The sequence below is a fragment of the Denticeps clupeoides genome, chromosome 7 (genome assembly GCF_900700375.1).
Source record: "Denticeps clupeoides chromosome 7, fDenClu1.1, whole genome shotgun sequence".
Classification (NCBI taxonomy): Eukaryota; Metazoa; Chordata; class Actinopteri; order Clupeiformes; family Denticipitidae; genus Denticeps; species Denticeps clupeoides.
In genome coordinates this window covers 9,158,515-9,177,449 of record NC_041713.1, presented here as the reverse complement: position 1 = coordinate 9,177,449, position 18,935 = coordinate 9,158,515, and the positions used below count along the sequence as shown (strand labels likewise).

The window sequence follows — 18,935 nt, the reverse complement described above, 5'->3', positions numbered from 1 at the left end:
ACATAGTAATGCTTGTGCTTGTTACCAAAGTAAGAAAATATCAGTTACAGTTAGTTATCTTGGGTGTGCTGTTATGTGTAAGGGAAAAAAACTGATAGGAAAAAGCCAGTGGAGATTCAGTAATATAACAAGAAAGTTCAAGCCACAAACAGCACCAAAAATGGCATTGATTTTGAGTACTTAGAGGGGAAAAAATGCTTCTCTTATTATTAAAGTAAAACCACCAGCATTTCTAACAACTACTTGACCTGATGTGCAGCAAAAAAAACCCAAAACATTTATTTTATTGCAAAATTCCTTTTAAGACCTGGATCAAGTAAGAATGAATAATTGTTTTGGAGATGCACAGGAAAGTGAGGCAGGCACACAACGATGCATGTGACCTTGCATCGTTTCTCTAGTCCCTGGGGACAAAACTGTATGAGCTGCTCTCTGCCAGCTGCTGTAGAGAAAATCTAATAGGCCCAAATCAAAACAATGATACTTAATTGGTTGAAATAAAGGTTTAGTCGTGTAGCAACATGTACCCTTCTGTTCAGTATGTTCCCCTTATGTTCTGGATGCATGTTAATCAAAAATATAATAAAATATTGGCTTTGTGTCTGTAACAAATGAGCAACACTTATATGGTCTACATTCCTGGGAGAGCATCTTTCTCGAAAGTTTCTACCAAAGTCACCTCCTTCCCACTCCTAATTGACTAAGGTCCGCGGTGAAAAATGAGCCACCTCCTCAAAGGGGCCGACAGGTCGCTAATGAAGCTGAACGTGTTGTTTGTACCCCCATCCCCAACCCTTCAGATTCACCCCATCTACAAGCTCCGCTCCTGCGTCTGGGCGAGAATACATCACACTAATGCAACTGTGCCTTACCGCGAAGTATAGCGTGCTGTGCTCTAGACTGTGGAATCAAATGCACATTGCGTTTAACACTTAAGACTGTGAATCTGCATTGGAAACCACTGCTGCCGCTGATTCCTCCATGAAAGCAGTCTTTAACACACATCAACATGGAAAAGCGTACTGACAAAAACTATATTTTGCGAGAAATGAAATATATACGGTCTTGCAGAGTCTGTAGTGCTGTGAAGACGACTACAGCCCCCAGAAGCCATTGCGTGCCACTTTGCACATGCGCAGTTAGAGTTGGCGGGTCGCTGGGGCAGTGGATGCCTTTTGTCTGCGAGAAGAGGGAACGGTGTTGTACAATAATACATTCATCAAACGCATTTATTTGCACTGTTACAGCCAGATAGTACAACTTGCACTCGCACGCGGCCGCTTGCAACTTAGAGCGAAGCGTTTTCGCTTGTTATAAGTTGAAATCCGTTTTGCTTTAAAGGTAAGTTTCATTTTACTCATGCCAGCTCGATCTGCAGAGGATCAACTGTTACGTGAATACGCATGGTGGCTAGCAGGGCGGGAGACGATGAATTAACGTGTACCGCGGCGCTGGAAGTGTTATGTACCGCCGATTCAAACAAGTTTCTACGCTGCGCGAGTTGCCATTTTTGCTCGGGCGTCCTCGTGCAGCCTTTGCAGCGCCGATTCGGGTCAACATGGAGGTGGAGGCGGGAAGCCATGACTCCATCTTCACGAAATGGCCACGAGTGTGAGCACATTTTCGCCAGAGCCTGTCTCGCTGGCGAAATCGAAATGCCGACGGCGCTGTGCGAAGAGTGCTGGTGGTTTTTTTTTATATATATATATATATATATATATATATATATAAAATAAATAACGAGTATATTGTCGCGGCGACGTGCAGCATGCGGAGCACGCACAAGCAGCCAGAGCAGCCCACTCGGCTCGCAGGGGAATTTTTTATTCGTCCATGTGCGACTCGTCGTGTTTTCGAACGAGGAAAGGGCCCAGCGGTTCTGAAGCGCAGGCGCAGTAAATTACATATATATACACACACACATACAATACAAAAATAAAGATATTAATACTAAGTATTAGTATGTTCCAATGCTAATTATTTAAAAAGCAAAACCAATGCTAATACCACAATGTCGTTATGTACGTGTTCTTTTTTTTTTTTTTGTTAGCAACAGGAAAACGATCTTTCACGTTTTCTCTACCATAACGTGCACGTTGAGACTAGCAGACAGGTTAAGATTTGTATTTAGTCATTTGCTATTGAGGTGTGCTGAGATTTAGCGGCTGGCCTAGCAGCCGAAGGGACAAAACAGAAAAGCCTGTACACACTCGTTAAACACGTGTTGTGTAACTCAGTGGCACACACAGGTAGAAACGATCATAACGTTCATTGCAGTACGTGAAGGCATTTCTAAATGGGAAAGAAGAAAAAAAAGATTAGTTTTGTCTGTGTGATTACTGCTTTCTGTGATACTGTCCTATGTGCATATAATGTGAAATCTTTTGCTTTTATTTTGACTTCTTTTTCTTTCTGGTTGCGCTTGTTATTCCGCACGTGTCTGTTTATTTCATCTTGTGGCCTGAGGTCACAATCGTGTCTTCATTAAATGCTGTTATTTCGAAGGCGGGTGCTTTTCTGTGCTCTTCAGGCCTCGCCTCCCATACAAGGAGCAGGAGTTTTAACACTGGGGGACACTGGCTCCTTTTCCTCCCCCTCGGGAGATTCCTGAACTTAACCCTCCATTGCACGTTCTTGTGTCTTTCAAGCCAGTCAACTTGCAGAGCTGGCAGCTCCAGGATGACTACTGCTTGTGCTGGTTTCAGAACTTTAAAATCTGTATCCCGCGAGCAAGTGCACTTTGGGCTCGTGCATTGAGAGCAAAACTGCACTCCAACCTGGCTATACAGGCATTGAACATGGATGTCATTACATTTTCCTTGTTAGGTGGTGGTTTTGTAGTCTGTAGGGACTGTCACTGTGCAGCAAAACACAAGATCTCAGCATTCACCTGGTAATGCAGGTTAGATTTAATTGTATTCGTGTTTTTTTTGTGTACCATAAGTTGAGATCTGTAGTTATAAATCCAGTCGACCTTAGCTGCACTAGTGACTTTGTGTGTGTTTTAATGTAGTTCTAGGTTTTTGCTACCTGCGGATGTAAATATATCAGCCGCTTGATATGTGTGTGTTTTTTTTTATTTTTTTTATTTTAACAATGCCGTTCTCTTCTGCCTTGTGATTTTTCTCCTCGATGCCAAATGAATCCCTCCTCCCCTACACCCCTCCCTCATTTCACCTCTCCCTAATCCCCTCCCCTTTCACTCTGTCATTTAGCTCTGTTGACGTTGAGAAGGAACCGGAAGGTTCCGCTGAACCCTTCAAGCCGAGCATGAGCCAGCCTACAGACACCACTAGCGATGCTCCCAGTTCAGGTGTCTCACAACTTTCTTCTACGCAAAACATTTCCATGTTCGCTCTGTTTTGGTTTCTTTTCTTTTTTTTTTTTTTTTTTTGGCCAGTGTTGAGTGAAGGTGATCCAAATCATAATCATTTTTGTTCCGTGTGTGGTGCTTGTGTTTAGATAAAGAACAACCCTCTGGCCCTTTTTCAGCTCTTCCAGAGTGGGTGTGCTGTGTTTTATGAAGGCATCCAGACAATAGAGAATTAAAGTTTATTTTCCCCCCCTGCCCAACCCTTTCATTTGTTGGCACACAAGGTTTGGCCTAATTGATTCTGCGGAGGGATACCTATTAAGGTTGGATCTTTAGTTATGGTCTCTTTCACTACTCTGGGGTGATTTAAAAAAAAACAAACTTTGAAATGTATTTTTACATTGAAATAGGGCAAATTCTAGTCATTTTTTCTTTCGGGTGTCAATTTAAGTCATCGGCTTTATGCATTAGTAATCTATGCATTGATGTGGCTTCTGTTGTTAGGAAATTTTTGAAGAGTGACACCAGTGTTTAATGGCTCTTCTGTCTCTAAAATGTCAAACACACTCTGAGATACAAGAACGTGTGGTCTATACTGTAAAGAACCTGTTTTATTTATTTATTTACATGGAAGTGTGTTGTCATCTGCGCCTGTTTCCAGCTCTGTCTCACCGACCCGGAGCTGTACCATTATCACCACTGTTAGACCTAACAGTTGAACAACCAGCCTCTGTTTTCCCATTTCAGCGCCCCCCCGAACAGAAAGCAAGCTGGCGGCCACCGCAGGAAAGAAGCAGAACAAGAAGAAAGTGGAGGAGGTGGTAGAGGAAGAGGAGGAAGAATATGTGGTGGAGAAGGTGCTGGACAGACGGGTGGTGAAGGGTCGGGTGGAGTATCTGTTAAAATGGAAAGGCTTCTCAGAGTGAGTTCTGGTTAAAATCTGTTAAAATAAATGCTTAAAAGTTCAGTGTGTAAGGGGGTGTCTCCTAAACAACAATTTCTCACAAAGGATATGCAAGAGCTGACAATACGATAACATCAAAGCTATTCTGTTGTCCATTTTGTCTTTTATATTTAAAATGCAATCTTAGACGTTGGCCCTTAAGGCATCTTGCTTAACTGTTGCTACTTTAGATGTTGGATGTACAGTTAAAGGCTTTTGTGTGCATATGTTCTTCAGTCAGGACAACACATGGGAACCTGAGGACAATTTGGACTGTCCTGATCTGATTGCGGAGTACTTGCAATCACAGAAAACTGCACAAGAGGGCGAGAAAAAAGACGGTGGAAAGAGAAAAGCAGGCGAATCCGACACGGATGCTGGAGGTGAAGAAAGTCGACCCAAAAAGAGGAAAGATGAGGTTAGAATGGATCCTTTTCAGCCTCATGGAACCTTAGAGATGAAAACTATTTATAAAAAGTCAGAACTGTGGTCCATTTTTCAGGTTTCTGTTTACTAATTCAGTCATGCATTATCTGTGTTTCTTACCCTCTAGCCAGAGAAGCCTAGAGGTTTTGCTCGAGGGCTTGACCCAGAACGAATCATTGGTGCAACTGACTCCAGTGGAGAGTTGATGTTCCTCATGAAATGGTATGTCAGATGTCGATAAACTGGTTTTAAACTTTTTGTGAATTAATCACTGCCTAGTGTTTACTTTGTTGGTTTTGTTGCCTGCTCAAACATGTACTTTTGTATACTATAGTATTCTGTTTCTGGCTGGTTGCTGAATGGTCATTTTCATATTTCAGAATGAGGATGTGTTCTGTCTGGTGATATTGTCAGAATATTTTTCTAATGCAAGGGCTATTCAATAAAACCGGTTTAATCCTAGTTTTATCGGGCATAAATGCAAAGTATGGATTGGTGTCTGGGTTCATAATGGGAGATAATTGATGATCACGATAACCTTCAGCTTGATCTTGGTGATCAAAATGGCAGATATTAGCATCTTTGTGTGTATTTACATTACTTTTAAACAGAGGTACGTGGCTGGCACAGAGCTGCCAGTCTCCGGGAAGTTTTGAGAGTCTCTTGCATATTGATAGTGGCTTCCTGATACCCACAGATTGGCAACTAGAGCAAACAGCAGCATGCGTGCCAGACAGTACAGTGTTCATCACGCACTTGAGAAAAGTGTATGCGTACAACAAATTGAGAGAATGTGTGTGGATCACAGCATGTGCACATAGCAAAATAGGCCAATCAGATGTCTGTGCAGATGGGCTTTTGTTTAACTTCTTGAGGACCAATATAATCACTTTGCAAATTGATAGCTGTTATCTCTGGTGTCTTAGGTTTAGAGGAATGGCAATTAGGACTGTGTGGCATAAACACAGGGTATCCGCAGATCCTTAAAAATCTTAAATATAATAAATATATAATTAGTAATCCTTACATCCAGAGTTAAAGGTTTTTAAAATGCTGCAAACCCAATATATTTATTTGCTGGTAACCTGTAAATAATTTGGTGAATTTCTAATATGTGTTTTGCATTTTTGTGTATGAGAACCGCCTATGCAGTGGACGTGTTGAGAGTGGGAGATTCCTTTATATAAAAATTCCTTTTCCTAAATCAAATGAGACAAGCCATCATTCTGCCAGTCTTCTGGGTTTGCAAGTGCAGTGCCACGCAATCGCAATGTCTGATCATGCGATTACATGGACACAAAATGATGCGATGGACGGAAGGGACTATATATTATGTCTCTCAAAGTTTACCAACTGACTAAACTGAGACCGGCTGCTCAGTCTCACTGCCGTTCCTGCCGTGTTCCGTACTGGAGTAGAGCTGGAAAATCAATTTCTATCATTTCACTCGGGTCGAGCTCGAGCTGTAAAAGAGCGGTCCGCAAACATAACCTTCTGTTATACCTATCGTTTCCGAATGATTCACTGCTTGTAAATTTGTTTCGGTGATTTTGGTTCAAGTTTTCCCGCATGTTGTAAATAAATGTGTTAAATGTGTTTTGATTTGCAAATCTCAGCCACCATGTTCAGGTGATTGTGACCGCATATATAACACATATAAAACTCTGGAGCTAACTCCTGTTTTTCCATGGCATGTGTTGAGCCAAGTAAATACAGAATATACAATTAACAGATTATTTAGTATTGCAGGGGATTTTTATTACTTTTCACAGGGTTTTATTCAAGCACAATACCTCAGTTCTTGCTCTGTTTTTGTTCTCCGTTAAAGCTGCAAACCCAATAAATGAAAATAAAACAAGCCTTCAATCTCTCAGTAACCTCAGTAACCCACTCAGGCCACTTCAGGGTTTACTAAGTGCAGCACCATTGTGTCCCTGAGCAAGACACTTCACCATAGGTTGCTCCAAGGGGACTGTCCCTGTAAATACAGATTGTAAATCGCTCTGGATAAGAGTGTCTGATGAATGCCCTAAATGTAATGTATCTGTGAAAAGTGTATTGTATAATTTTCTGCCGCAGTGCCCTGGCTATGGACATGTTACCCTTTCAAAAACGTTATATTTAAATTTACTTATCAAATGATTTACTGCAATATATACAGTCTACAGTCCATGTTTAAATTTATACCGCAATATCAATTTTATGCCATATCGCACAGCCAGAAATGCCGTATTGCTGTATTTCATGTGTGTTAGGGTCATGTCATGAGGATGCTCCTCAGAAGCTAGCCACTGCAGCTATTCTGGGCATGTGCCATAAGGCAGACCCTGGACACAAGAAAGATTATATCTCCCAGCTGGCGTGGGAATATGCTGGTGACTGCTGCTAGGGAAAGGCTGTCCTGTACTGCCAGCTACACCACGACACTTGTTTGTACAAGCTGATGTTTACTCGACTGGTCCTTGTAATTGATGCAAGTCACATGTTCCTCCTACCCAGTTGTCTGATGTACCTCTTTCATGGTCTGGTTTTCACACATGGGATACTTCTTGATTAGGTGATTTGGCTACTGAAAAGCAGCTTAATACTTCTCAGGGTGGAAAGATTTTATAATAATATATTACTTGAGAAAATTCAATTGATGTATTTTAGAAGAGCATCTGGCCCTCAGAGTGTTTGCTGAGAACCTCTGGTCCTTGGACAGATATAGTTTACGACCCCAATGCAGGGTCTTATATTTGAAAGTGGCCTTAAACCTGCAGAAACCATTTTTTAAAATTCATAATTAATATTTCATATTAATTTGTATGCATTCATATTGTTGGTTATTGCCTACCTCTAGTTCTTTAGCAGTATGTTTGTATGTACGTTTGAGATGTTTTTGGTTCAAATTGAACACGTTCTTGTCTGTGTGATTTCTCAATGAGACCTTGAGGGAACTGCTTCAGATTGATCATGATTATTGTCTAGTACACAAAGATTTGAATGGACACCAGATATAATAAACAGTTTATTAACATCTAAAATTTTACACTCCAATACAGTCCAATCCAATTTGGACTAGAATTTTGTTTTAGGCTGAACCTAATTCTTAACCCTGTGTCAGGCAATGGTCATTATTATTCCTTTATGTTCCCAGCCTTGTATGTTTGACATCTATTTATTTATTTTGCAGGAAAAACTCAGATGAGGCAGATCTGGTGCCAGCTAAAGAAGCCAATGTGAAGTGCCCACAAGTGGTCATTTCTTTTTATGAAGAGCGTTTGACGTGGCACTCGTACCCTACGGAGGAAGAAGAGAAGAAGGATGACAAGAACTAACCAACAGTATCGATTTTTTGGGGCTGGGTTCTGGGGTTGGGTTCTGGGTAAGCAGACCTGGTTAATTAACTGCAGGATTTTGAGAGCAATGGGTTGGAGGGGTTGGACCATATGGCTTTACTGCAGTCAGGTATCATATATCTTTTCCACTGAGTCAAATCTGGAGGATCATGGGAAATGTAGTTATGATCTGCTAAGCTTATAATGTCCTTGGACCACAACTGGTGCAAATAGGATCTTTTGATTTTGGGTGAGAGGGAGAAGTTACCAAACAACTATGGTATATCTGAAAAAGAGGTATATTTGCCAAATATTGTATTGGTACTGTGCAGTCAACTCATTCATCTATACGATCAAGTACAAATTCTCAGACAACTTAGGTGTCTCTTTCCCATTTTATTTTTAATTAAAATGGTTTAAATGGTTGTTGTCTACATTCTCTTTGTATATCATTTTCATGTCATGTATATACATGTTTTTATTTGGTCAGTGGCTTCCCTCAGTTCCCTTTTAATGAAAGTGTTATTTTAGCCCTCTGTGTTTCAGTTTAATACCTATTCATTTTAACTGAATGGAACATCCATATGACTGAAGCACTCCCCAGGTTTTCAGTATTGTTGCACACTAAAGCTAAGGGTCTTTTTAAAAGTGCAGTAAAAAGTCCCCAAGAAGACCTAGTATTTTGTCCATGATAACGTCCGTGAATCATTTGCTGGTTAATAGCTGTTTGGATGTGTTAACATTCCAATACAATTTCTTTTCCCCAGTGATTTAAATTGGGACTACTTTAGACACCCCACTTTAAGAACATGACTACATTTTCCACAGTTCCCCAGAGTTGCTCATGCCGATGTTCAGTTTCTGCATTTCCGAATATCCGGCAGACAAGAATACTTCCTGGCTAAAATAGGTAGGGAAGAAAATGTATATTTCCAGATTTTATTTTAGACGTCGATTAGTGTAATGTACCGCTTCTTGTATATGTGTCACGCAGATACTTTGCAGAGTTGACAGAAGATGACATTTTTGCTAATGATCCTGTTTTATTGGCCTGATTGCCATTTGAATGTACTGGTGTGTATTCTCATATCAAGGAGATTATGGCATCATGCCTCAAGTCAGAATGATGAGCAGTCAGTGAAGTGGATTTTGTCCAGTTGCATTCTTCGTCTTGAAATTTTGTTACCATTTTTACTACCAGCACACCATAGTTTTCTGTGATTGTCATTAGTGCTGTCAGCAATGGCTGCCAAACCCTTGGGTACCACAGGCAGGCATTTGAACAGAAATCCCATTCCAATAGGCAGTGCTTTTGTGACCATCCTATTTTGGTTTGTTACAGGCTTTTTCAGCATCGTAGGATATGCACATGTAGTAAACTGACTGACTATTATATATATTTTCCCTTTTAAAAGAAGCAACATCTTAACTGCATGTACCTTAATTTCATTGTCACTGTTTCTGGGGCTACTGTAATTGGTTTCAATGCCTTTTCCCCCTTCCAACAACACAAATAAATCTGTTTTGTTTACGAGACATGTCCTGACCTTGCATTCATTTAGTTTTTCCAGCTTTGACCAAATGTAGTTATTGTGGATGATTCCTGACAAACACTGTAAGTTGTACTTTATTATTAAAAATACACATTTCATATAGTTAAAATATTTTATTTAAAATCACCTGTACACTGACTCAATTGAGAACAAGTTCATTGTGTTATACAATATGAGAGCATGAAAAATATTCTTACAACAGAACATTTAACATTTCTCAGTCCACTTTCCACTCAAATTTTTTAATATACATTTAATATACAATATATTAGTGACAATACATGTTTTTGCAGTTAATACTCAAACCAATCTGTACAAAAGGACCAGATTAAAATGATCACCTCATCTGAGGAAAGTAAACTGACCAACTGTTTTGTTCAGTGTAAGAGTCAGTGTAAGGGTTGTAGAACACTGATTTCCTCATCTTCACTCAAAACCCTGTAGAATCCCGACTTGTACGAGAGGTCGCCACATCAAAAACCAACGAGGAGGCCAGGTAGGACCCAAAACAACCATCCTAGTGGTCAATGAAAGTTCATATCAGTTGTATGCAGAACAGAGTCCAGTGTGGTGGGGCTCACACTGACACCTGACCATTTCTTAAACTGTCCTTTCCAGCCTGGTTAATGTCAAAGCCATCCTGAGGTCCCAATGTGGCAGCACTGTGTCATAAGCCGGCCTTTGCATTACAGAAAATGTTGTGCCTGTATGCTCCTTGTCAAGTAAACAATAAGTGTTTCTCATTCAGTTTCACCATTGTAGTACCCCATCACTTCTTCTTGAGCTTCTGCTTTCTGCAAGGCTTACTCTTGGATTCTGAGTTTGTCATTAGGTGGGAGGAAAGCATGGCATGGTGCTCACTAGTCAAAGGAAGTGCATAGTCATCTGTACCATAAGACCTGGCTTGATCATTAATCGGGCCAGGAAATACCTCTTGGCAGAGCCTGCTGAGGCACTGCTTCATCTCTCTGACCGAGTGAAGGAATGCTGCCTTCTCCTTGATCAGCCTTGCCCGACGGAGGCGCAGGTCGGCCACACTCTGCTCAAGTCCACTCAATGTGTCCAGTTTCCTCTGCCGGCAATTCTGTGCTGCCATCTTGTTTTTGCCACGCCGCCGAATATCACGCACTAGAGTGAGCTGGGCGTCGCTAAGCTGGTGCCTTGACAGCAGATCATTAAACTCTTCTACAGGAAGGCTGATGATGTGTTCATTTGAGAAAGGTATTCTCATGGCATGAGCCCTGTACTCATCCCGAGTTGTACATTTGGCCTGGTCTTCAGTCCTCAGTAGCTCTTTGGAAAAAGACTTCTGGGGCTTCTTTTGACTGAGGGAGGAGGACAGTGGTTGGTTGTAGGTGTGATCATGGCCAATGTGTTCCAGCCAAGGAAACTGCTGATAGTAACCAGGTTCCAGTGACATTTCTCGACACATCTTGCTGGACATAGAACCTCCAACAGCTCCCTCACCAAACCCCATCACTTCCTCAGAACCAGACTGATAAGCTGTATCAGATGATGAACTTGCAGTGGAGGAACAATGTGAGCAGGCTGAGGAACAAGAGCAACAAGATTGAGATGAAGATGCTGGGCTATGGCTAAAGTTTAGGGAAAGACCAGAGTCTGAGTCCAAATGCTCTTCTAATTGGGATATCTGGAACTGGCTAATGCCTTCTTGGACAGCCAGGTCCTCTAAACTAATCTCACGCAGTATGACTTCTCTTAGTAAGGGCTCAAGGGAACTTGCCAATGCTGGTTCATCCAAAAAAGTGTATGAAGAAGAATGAAAAGGACTGTTGTTGCTCAAAGCATGGTCTTCCCCACCTGGCAGTGGGAAAAGATCTGCTATCTCAAAAGGATCCCCATCAAGGTCTTGACTGGAGTTATAGAAGGAAGAGAGGTGTTCAGCTGAATGGGGCGGAGTAACCTCCAAGGTGGAGCTTCTGTCACTTGTAGAACCAGCTTCTTGACTGAAACTTGAGAAAGTGGCCTGGTGTAGGCTGAGTGCTTCGTTAACAAAATCTGTAGGTCCACTCAATGTCATACCTTCTTCAGAATGAGCAGAATAATGATATGCTTCATCCTCCATTTCCTTAAATATGCAAAAGATTTGTCAAACCAATCGAACACATAGAATTTATCATAGAATATACAAAATGTTTAACTGCAGTGACGAGCTGTCCTTTTGACATGTAAATAAATTACAAAAGGCACAGCTGTCTGAGAATGTCATTTTAGAATGTACTCTTACCTGTGGTTCCATTATGGCTAAAATGTCCTGCCAATTTTGCTCCAAGTCCAGTGATGGGTCCTCCAGGGGTATCAGAGGGGAAAGGAGAGATTGATGAGCTAGCAAATGGTCTGCATCACTTTCCATTAGTTCTGGGTCTGGAAGCTAAAAACATGACAAATATTATGGGTGATCAATAAACCAAGTAAATTAGCCAAGGAAAAGGATTTCTATATAAAAAAAATTAAGATTTGTTGAGCTGAATGAAGGGGGTTTTGCAATCAAGTATGCAACTTAGAGACTTGTTGCATATGCAAAAATATGACTTTGCCTTGTGGCCTTGTTGTGAAACCCTTTCAGGCTAATTAATCCAACATTACATTTTTGTAAATGATGTGTTCTTATTTATTTCATCCGCCTGGCTGCTTATGTCAATTTAACAGTCCAAACCATTACCTCTGGATCACCTTCGAGCCGTAAGTAATCCTGTAGGGACAATTCAGTCTCCACTCTGTCAGCAATGGGGAGCTGGGGAGATGAAAGGCCATATAATCAACCTCCTATTTCAACACAAATTAGTGTTCATTATCTCCTGCTTATTCCGTGCCACCCAGGGCTGAGAACAATCAAAGAATGGGTATTTCTTATCAAGCCTAGAACACTAATCTTTTTCAAAATAGGAATGCTAACGCATGCAGAAGCAAGGATAGTTGAACCTCCACATAGTGCTAAACAAATTGTTATTATATAGTTACTCTGAACATATCGTTCATAGTTTCTCAATAAACAAATTAATAAAAAAAAATTATTAATTACATTTTCTTCCTGTGCTAAGTGTACAAGTTATGGCATTTAGCAGATGCCCTTTTCCAGACTGACTTACTATCATTAGTTGCAGGGACAGTCCCTCTGGAGTCCCCCCTGGTGTCATAGTCAATTCTGTTACCCACTAGGCTACTACCACCCTGTATTTTTACCCCTAAAAACCCATACTTAACATTTTGTCATTCAACCACATATGCTTTTAGATGCCCTGTTTATGGTTTGCAGTTGTTTAGAATGTACTCTAGGCCAAAATGACCAAATGGCCAAGCAGCAGAAGTAAATAGAATGAAAACTATACCAAAAGTACAGGATCAAATGTGTACATACGACTGTAATTAAATACAATTGCACAAGTTTTGAGAATTACACAAATACTGGTTTTCACAATGTTTGCTGTGTCCTTTTTTATTATGGCAATTTGCATAAACTCCAGAATGTTATGAAGAGTGATCACATGAATTGCAAAGTCCCTCTTTGCCATGAAAATGAAGTTAATCCCCCCAAAAAACATTTTCACTGCATTTCAGTCCTGACACAAAATGACCTGCTGAGATCATTTCAGTGATCTTCTCATTAACACAAGTGAGTGTTGGAGTGTTGGCAAGCACAAGGCTGGAGATCATTCTGTCATGCTGACTGAGTTAGAATAGCAGACTGGATGCTTTAAAAGGAGGGTGATGTTTGAAATCATTGTTCTTCTTCTGTTAACCATGGTTACCTGCAGTCATGATTGTGTTGCATAAAAAGGGCTTCACATGCAAGGATATTGCTGCTACTAAGATTGCACATAAACAAACCATTTATTGGATCATCAAAAATTCAAGGAGAGAGGTTCAAGTGTTGTGAAGAAGCCTTCAGGGTGCCGAAGAAAATCCACTTTCACCAGTGCAGAGCTTGCTCTGGAATGGCAGCAGGCAGGTGTGAGTCCGTCTGCACACACAGTGAAGCCAAAGCTTTTGGAGGATGGCATGGTGTAAAGAAGGGCAGCAAAGAAGCCACTTTTTTCAAAGAAAAACATCAAGGACAGACTGATATTCTTTCTCTCTATTTTCTCTGATGAAGGCCCTTTCCGATTTTTTTCCGAAAAGGTGAGTGCCACCATCTGTCTCGTGCCAACTGTAAAGCATCCTGGGACCATTCATGTTTGGGGCTACTTCTCATCCAAGGTGTGGGCTCACTCACAAGTTTGCCTAAGAGCACAGCCATGAATAAAGAATGGCACCAAAACATCCCCAGACAGCAACTTCTCCCAACAATCCAAGAACAGTTTGGTGAAGAACAATGCCTTTTCCAGCATGATGGGGCACCGTGCTATACGGCCAAAGTGATAACTAAGTGGCTTGGGGAACAAAACATTAAAATTTTGAGTCCATGGCCAGGAAACTCCCCGGACCTTAATCCAGAACTTGTGATCAATCCTCCAGAGGCGGGTGGACATGCAAAAACCCAACAAACTCCAAGCACAGATCATTAAGGAATGGGTTGCCATCAGTCAGGATTTGGCCTGGGCGAATTGCAGAGGTCTTGAAAAAAAATCTCAAAAAGCCTTTGAAATGTATGAAAGTGAAAGTGAAGAAAGTGAAAGTGAAGTGATTGTCACACGTGATACACAGCAGCACAGCACACTGTGCACACAGTGAAATTTGTCCTCTGCATTTAACCCATCACCCTGAGTGAGCAGTGGGCAGCCATGACAGGTGCCCGGGGAGCAGTGTGTGAGGACAGTGCTTTGCTCAGTGGCACCTCGGCACCTTGGCGGATCGGGATTCGAACAGTCAACCTTATGATTACGGGGCCGCTTCCTTAACCACTAGGCCACCACTGCCCCTATATATATTATATATGTATATTATATTATCATATTATAATATGCTTGTAATTATATTTCAATAAACCACAGACTAACAAAAACATCTAAAAACTCTAAAAGTAGCAAACTTTGTGAAAACCAGTATGTGTGTCATTCTCAAAACATTTCACCACGACTGTATACATTTTGATACGTAAACTTAGATTTAAAAAAATATGCAAACTTACACACAAGACAGGGCCTCACCTCACAGACATCCTCTCCAAACACCTGGATCACATGACGCATGAAAGGGGTGTCATCGCTCCACCGTTCAACCCCATTCTGCTCCCATTCATTGTTTGTTCCATCAAGTGGGCTAATCAGGGTCTCTCCTGACTGCTGGTTTGTCACATAGTCAAATGTGTCCTGCTCAGCCCTCTGGTCTGCATGAGCACCCTTTAAACAGGACATTAGGATTGTGTTATGGTAAAGCATATATTATATATTACATCCAAAAACAGCATTCTCTCTTAATGAATAAACTCACTGCCATTTGTCTATGCACAAAAAGACACAATCACATATCTAAATCTGAATCAGCCACAAAAAAAAAAAAAAAAAGCTCCCTCCCCCCACAGTCTCAAAGCTACACCGAAACAATCTGACAACTGGTACATGCCAGGGTGAAGACAGGGTGACTGACAATGGATTATTCTGTGATGGCTGCCTATCCGTATATCCACAAAGGGTGCCTCAAATAGATTTAACCCTTTCTTATACCATATGTACCGAGGACTAGCCACTAAATGGGTGGAAGGGGACATGGAGGGGTGCATACCACAGACATGTTTATTAACCAGATTTGCCAACTCTCAAGCATTGACTATAAAATCTTTCAGTGCTTATTGAAGTTGAAGTTGAGCTTTATTATCATTTCAGCTACATACATGTTACACAGTACATAGTGAACTGTGGTGCTACATGTAACATTTAAACAATTAAACAAAGTTACATTCTGACAATTACACATTGTGTTATAAAATATCTAGTGACTTCCAGTTTGACTATACATTTGTTCAAACACATTCAAGTTTCACATTACCTTCTTTAACTTGGTTAATTAAAAAATCCTAAATATAAATCACAGAAAATAATGACCAGGTCACACCATAATGGTATCATTGCTTAATTCTTAATGAATATGCCTGGACCTGATAACACACCATAGAAATTGGATACGAACCTTCTGGAGGCGGGTTCATTGGGGTCATTAGTGAGACGGTCTTTTAAGATTTGGAGGTTGGGGTATTGAATGAAAAGCCTGTCAGTAAACATGGGTTGTGAAAGAGAATGTGTACATGATGCCTTCTCACATTACAAAACAACTGAACTGTCTCTTGAGGGGGGTGGTCAGAGAAGTCAAGCGTGGTCAGACACAAGACCTCACCACATCTGAAAAAAGTCCCAACATGTGAGTATGTGGGGTCAGCACCAGCTTGTCTGAACAGGATTAGGGCTGGTCTCTTATACAGTAGTGGCTAACTTTATATAGTTTATGTCTTCTTCTACTTCGTACTCACAGAATGGCAAAAATCACAAACAACCATCAAGTCAGATGTTCAGACGAAGATTCGCAATGCTTAAATTCAGAAATGCTTTGGCTGCATCCACAGCCATGACGCTGACAAAACACTCTGGTCCAATTTCCCTGACAGTTGCTGTAAAGCTGAAGGGTCTTGTGTGTCAGCCTTTTGCATATAACATGCCTTGGAAACAGGTACACACACACACACACACACACGGGGTCTATGAATAGATCACACATGGGCAATAGCCAATGCACAGGCAGACACAAACAGTTTAGCATTACTGTGCCGACAAAGAAAAGCTGGCAAATAAAAAGTTGCAAACATCAAGGCAAGAATCCCTAAGCATTTAAACTGGCACAGAAAGTGAAAAAAAACATAGCTGTAGTGATAGTGAAAATGAAAGGGTGAACAGAAATCCCCTAGTTGACCTGAACAGATGCAGGGTGAGTGTGGGAGTCCCCCGCTGCAACCCATTAAGAGCCATGGCCAACAAGCTTTGGTAATTATGCACATTTGCACAAATTTCACTGTTGATTTAGTAGCATTTTACATAAATCCAACCGCTGAGTCTGTGACTGTTGCTATAGTCTATACTTGCATGCCACTTTTTATCAATGGAGATGGCCAATTACAGCAATAAAACACAGTTTAATCTGATAAAAGCAAAAGGTAAACTCACTTTTCTTAGACATAAAGCCACACCAATATTTGAATGACTCATTAAAAAAATGTCATACATCTAAAGTCCTAACATCTGAAAAAAAATCTCCCGTTTACATTTTCCTATATGAATCTTTGCAAATGACATCCAAAAGGACCTTTAAATTGACTTCAAGGCAAATTAAAATAACCATGAACAAGTATTAAAACATTAACCATTGACATTACCATTCATTAAAAAATTCCAAAGTCTGCAGACGTTTGAGACTGTTGCTATGTAAACAAATGCCAGTACCCTCAGCCATGCACCAATCCCATTACCCAGAATTCTCTGAGGTTTATATAGACGGCAAGTCAGTGGGGCAGCTTCACTTACACAACACAGCGCAGCTGTTAAGTAACATGGGGTCCAGCAAGCCAAGCTTCAACATGATTGACATTCAGTGCCAGAAATTGCTCAACAGGCACCCACTAACAATGTAAACTCATGTGATGTAAAAAGAAAATGAAATAAAAACTTGTTTATTCTCTTCATAGATGTAAACGGGGGTTAAGCATGTAACATACACATGACTTTTGGATCGTATTACAAAATATTTTGCACTTAAGTAAATTACCTCTTTAATGAGCTCATCCTCGTCTTCTTGGTCTACGTGGAGTGCGGACACAGCACCCAGGCCATCGTCCATCATGTCTTCTACCCCTTCACCCATTCTAATGCTCAATCCTGAGGAATCCCCTGAACCTTCCTGTCCAGCGGCTCCACTCAATGGCCCCGTCTGTCCCGCTGCAGAAGCCAGGGGGCCGTGTTCACTGTGAACCAGCCAGGTCTCCAGCTGCATGGCTGGCACCTGCAGGCGGTCGAGGGAGCGCACCCAGCCCTGGAACTGGCGCATCATGAAGAAGCCATCCACGTCCACACTCTTAGGCTGGAGGCCTTGCCTGCCCAGAGAGTTGCGGAGGTCGTGGAAATGTGTCTGTGTCAGGCCAGAGCTTTGGCCCTGGATGATCTCACGGAGTGGGAGTAAGTAGGGGTCAACGTCTACTCGCACCCCACACAGGCTGAGCAGGATGGAAACCTGTATCAGGTCGTCTGCGAGGTACTTCTTCAGGCACATTTTTCAAAGGACTGTTAACACACATGACAAACATATGAACAATTCCAATGGCAACTCTGCACTCTGAAATCTTAAAGGCATTAAATAAGAATTTAGAGCTCAATACCATGTAGCCATTAAAATTGTATTAACAGAAAGAATCCCCCCAACACACACACACACACACTCAAGGCATGTTTTTATTTACAACAGACACCCAGGCTGACCTACTTCAAGACCCTGTTTGTCGATCATATGGCATGTTTTTGTCACGCTGTAACGCGCGTGCTGTAACCCGAACGTACCCCAGCGGTCCGGGGCGGGGTGGGGGCACTTTTACGAGTGACAACGCTCAGTGGGGTAAAAGGTCTCCGACGTGAATGCGTGCGTCTGGAGTAACGCAGAGCGAGTACGTATTTCTCAAGAAACGCCTTGCAGGAAAAAAGCAAAAGAGGGGACAGGTGTAGCCCAACATGCACTAGCAATGTACATTAACTATAACAAGGAAGACACTTTCACTGGCTTTCAGCTAAACCTAGTAAAAGCACATGGTTTTCGTAATAATGTAGCAATGATAGTAGTAATAATAATAACAATAAAAACATAAACAAGTCATAAATAATAATGTAAATTAAACTAAATTAAAACATACAACTGCAGAATTACATGCAGAAATCCTTTACCCTTGAAAGAGATCTTGACGCCAAAAATCTTGCGGCGCTTCGGGGTTCTTCGCGAACATATAAACCTCCGGTTCCACGTGAATCAGAACTTGACCCCGCCCCGCGGTGACGTCACACGTCCCGTTTCAGTTTCCCCTGCTCTGCTGTACAGAGGTGACGGTCCCCGCCATGACACGCAGCGTACGCGCCGGCCGCGCCTCTGTCCGGCGCGACACCCCGTCATTGCTCGACGTGACAGTCCTCGGTTTCACGCAGCTGTAGCCTACAGAGCAACAGGTGGCATCACAATGACTGCCATCCGAGCTGGCCAATCCAAAGCCGTTCGGTAGCACACGCCATGCAATCAAGGCTAAATTAATTAGTAAGTAAATTAAGGTGCTTGGCCGAAGAGATATTTGCAGATAAAGTTCTGCATTATTTTAAGGATTAAATAAAAATGATACAGTTTAAAAGGATTGCTAAGTATTAACAACAAAGTCGATTATAATTATGAAAACAAATTTCCTA

The 18,935-nt window shown here is 41.5% G+C and overlaps 2 protein-coding genes across 4 annotated transcripts; one reads left to right on the top strand and one right to left on the bottom strand.

The window, feature by feature from the left end:
* The first annotated feature begins 1,140 nt into the window (after positions 1 to 1,140).
* Positions 1,141 to 9,538, top strand: cbx1a (chromobox homolog 1a (HP1 beta homolog Drosophila)). The gene is made up of 6 exons (XM_028985178.1): positions 1,141 to 1,341; positions 3,216 to 3,313; positions 4,061 to 4,235; positions 4,494 to 4,674; positions 4,810 to 4,904; positions 7,858 to 9,538. The coding sequence occupies exons 2-6, from the start codon at positions 3,271 to 3,273 to the stop codon at positions 8,000 to 8,002; spliced, it is 639 nt and encodes a 212-aa protein (XP_028841011.1). The 5' UTR covers positions 1,141 to 1,341; positions 3,216 to 3,270; the 3' UTR covers positions 8,003 to 9,538.
* Positions 9,539 to 9,831: 293 nt separating this feature from the next.
* On the bottom strand, positions 9,832 to 18,644 carry nfe2l1a (nfe2 like bZIP transcription factor 1a). 3 transcript variants are annotated; one of them, XM_028985120.1, is made up of 7 exons: positions 18,429 to 18,644; positions 17,977 to 18,176; positions 17,266 to 17,777; positions 14,664 to 14,855; positions 12,239 to 12,310; positions 11,804 to 11,947; positions 9,832 to 11,644 (listed from the first exon to the last, which is right to left on the bottom strand). In XM_028985120.1, the coding sequence occupies exons 3-7, from the start codon at positions 17,764 to 17,766 to the stop codon at positions 10,325 to 10,327; spliced, it is 2,229 nt and encodes a 742-aa protein (XP_028840953.1). In that variant the 5' UTR covers positions 17,767 to 17,777; positions 17,977 to 18,176; positions 18,429 to 18,644; the 3' UTR covers positions 9,832 to 10,324. The 3 variants fall into 3 exon arrangements, with proteins under 3 accessions (XP_028840953.1, XP_028840955.1, XP_028840954.1); XM_028985122.1 differs by lacking the exon at positions 17,977 to 18,176; XM_028985121.1 differs by lacking the exon at positions 18,429 to 18,644 and having other exon boundaries at positions 17,977 to 18,376.
* Between the last annotated feature and the right edge of the window lie 291 nt (positions 18,645 to 18,935).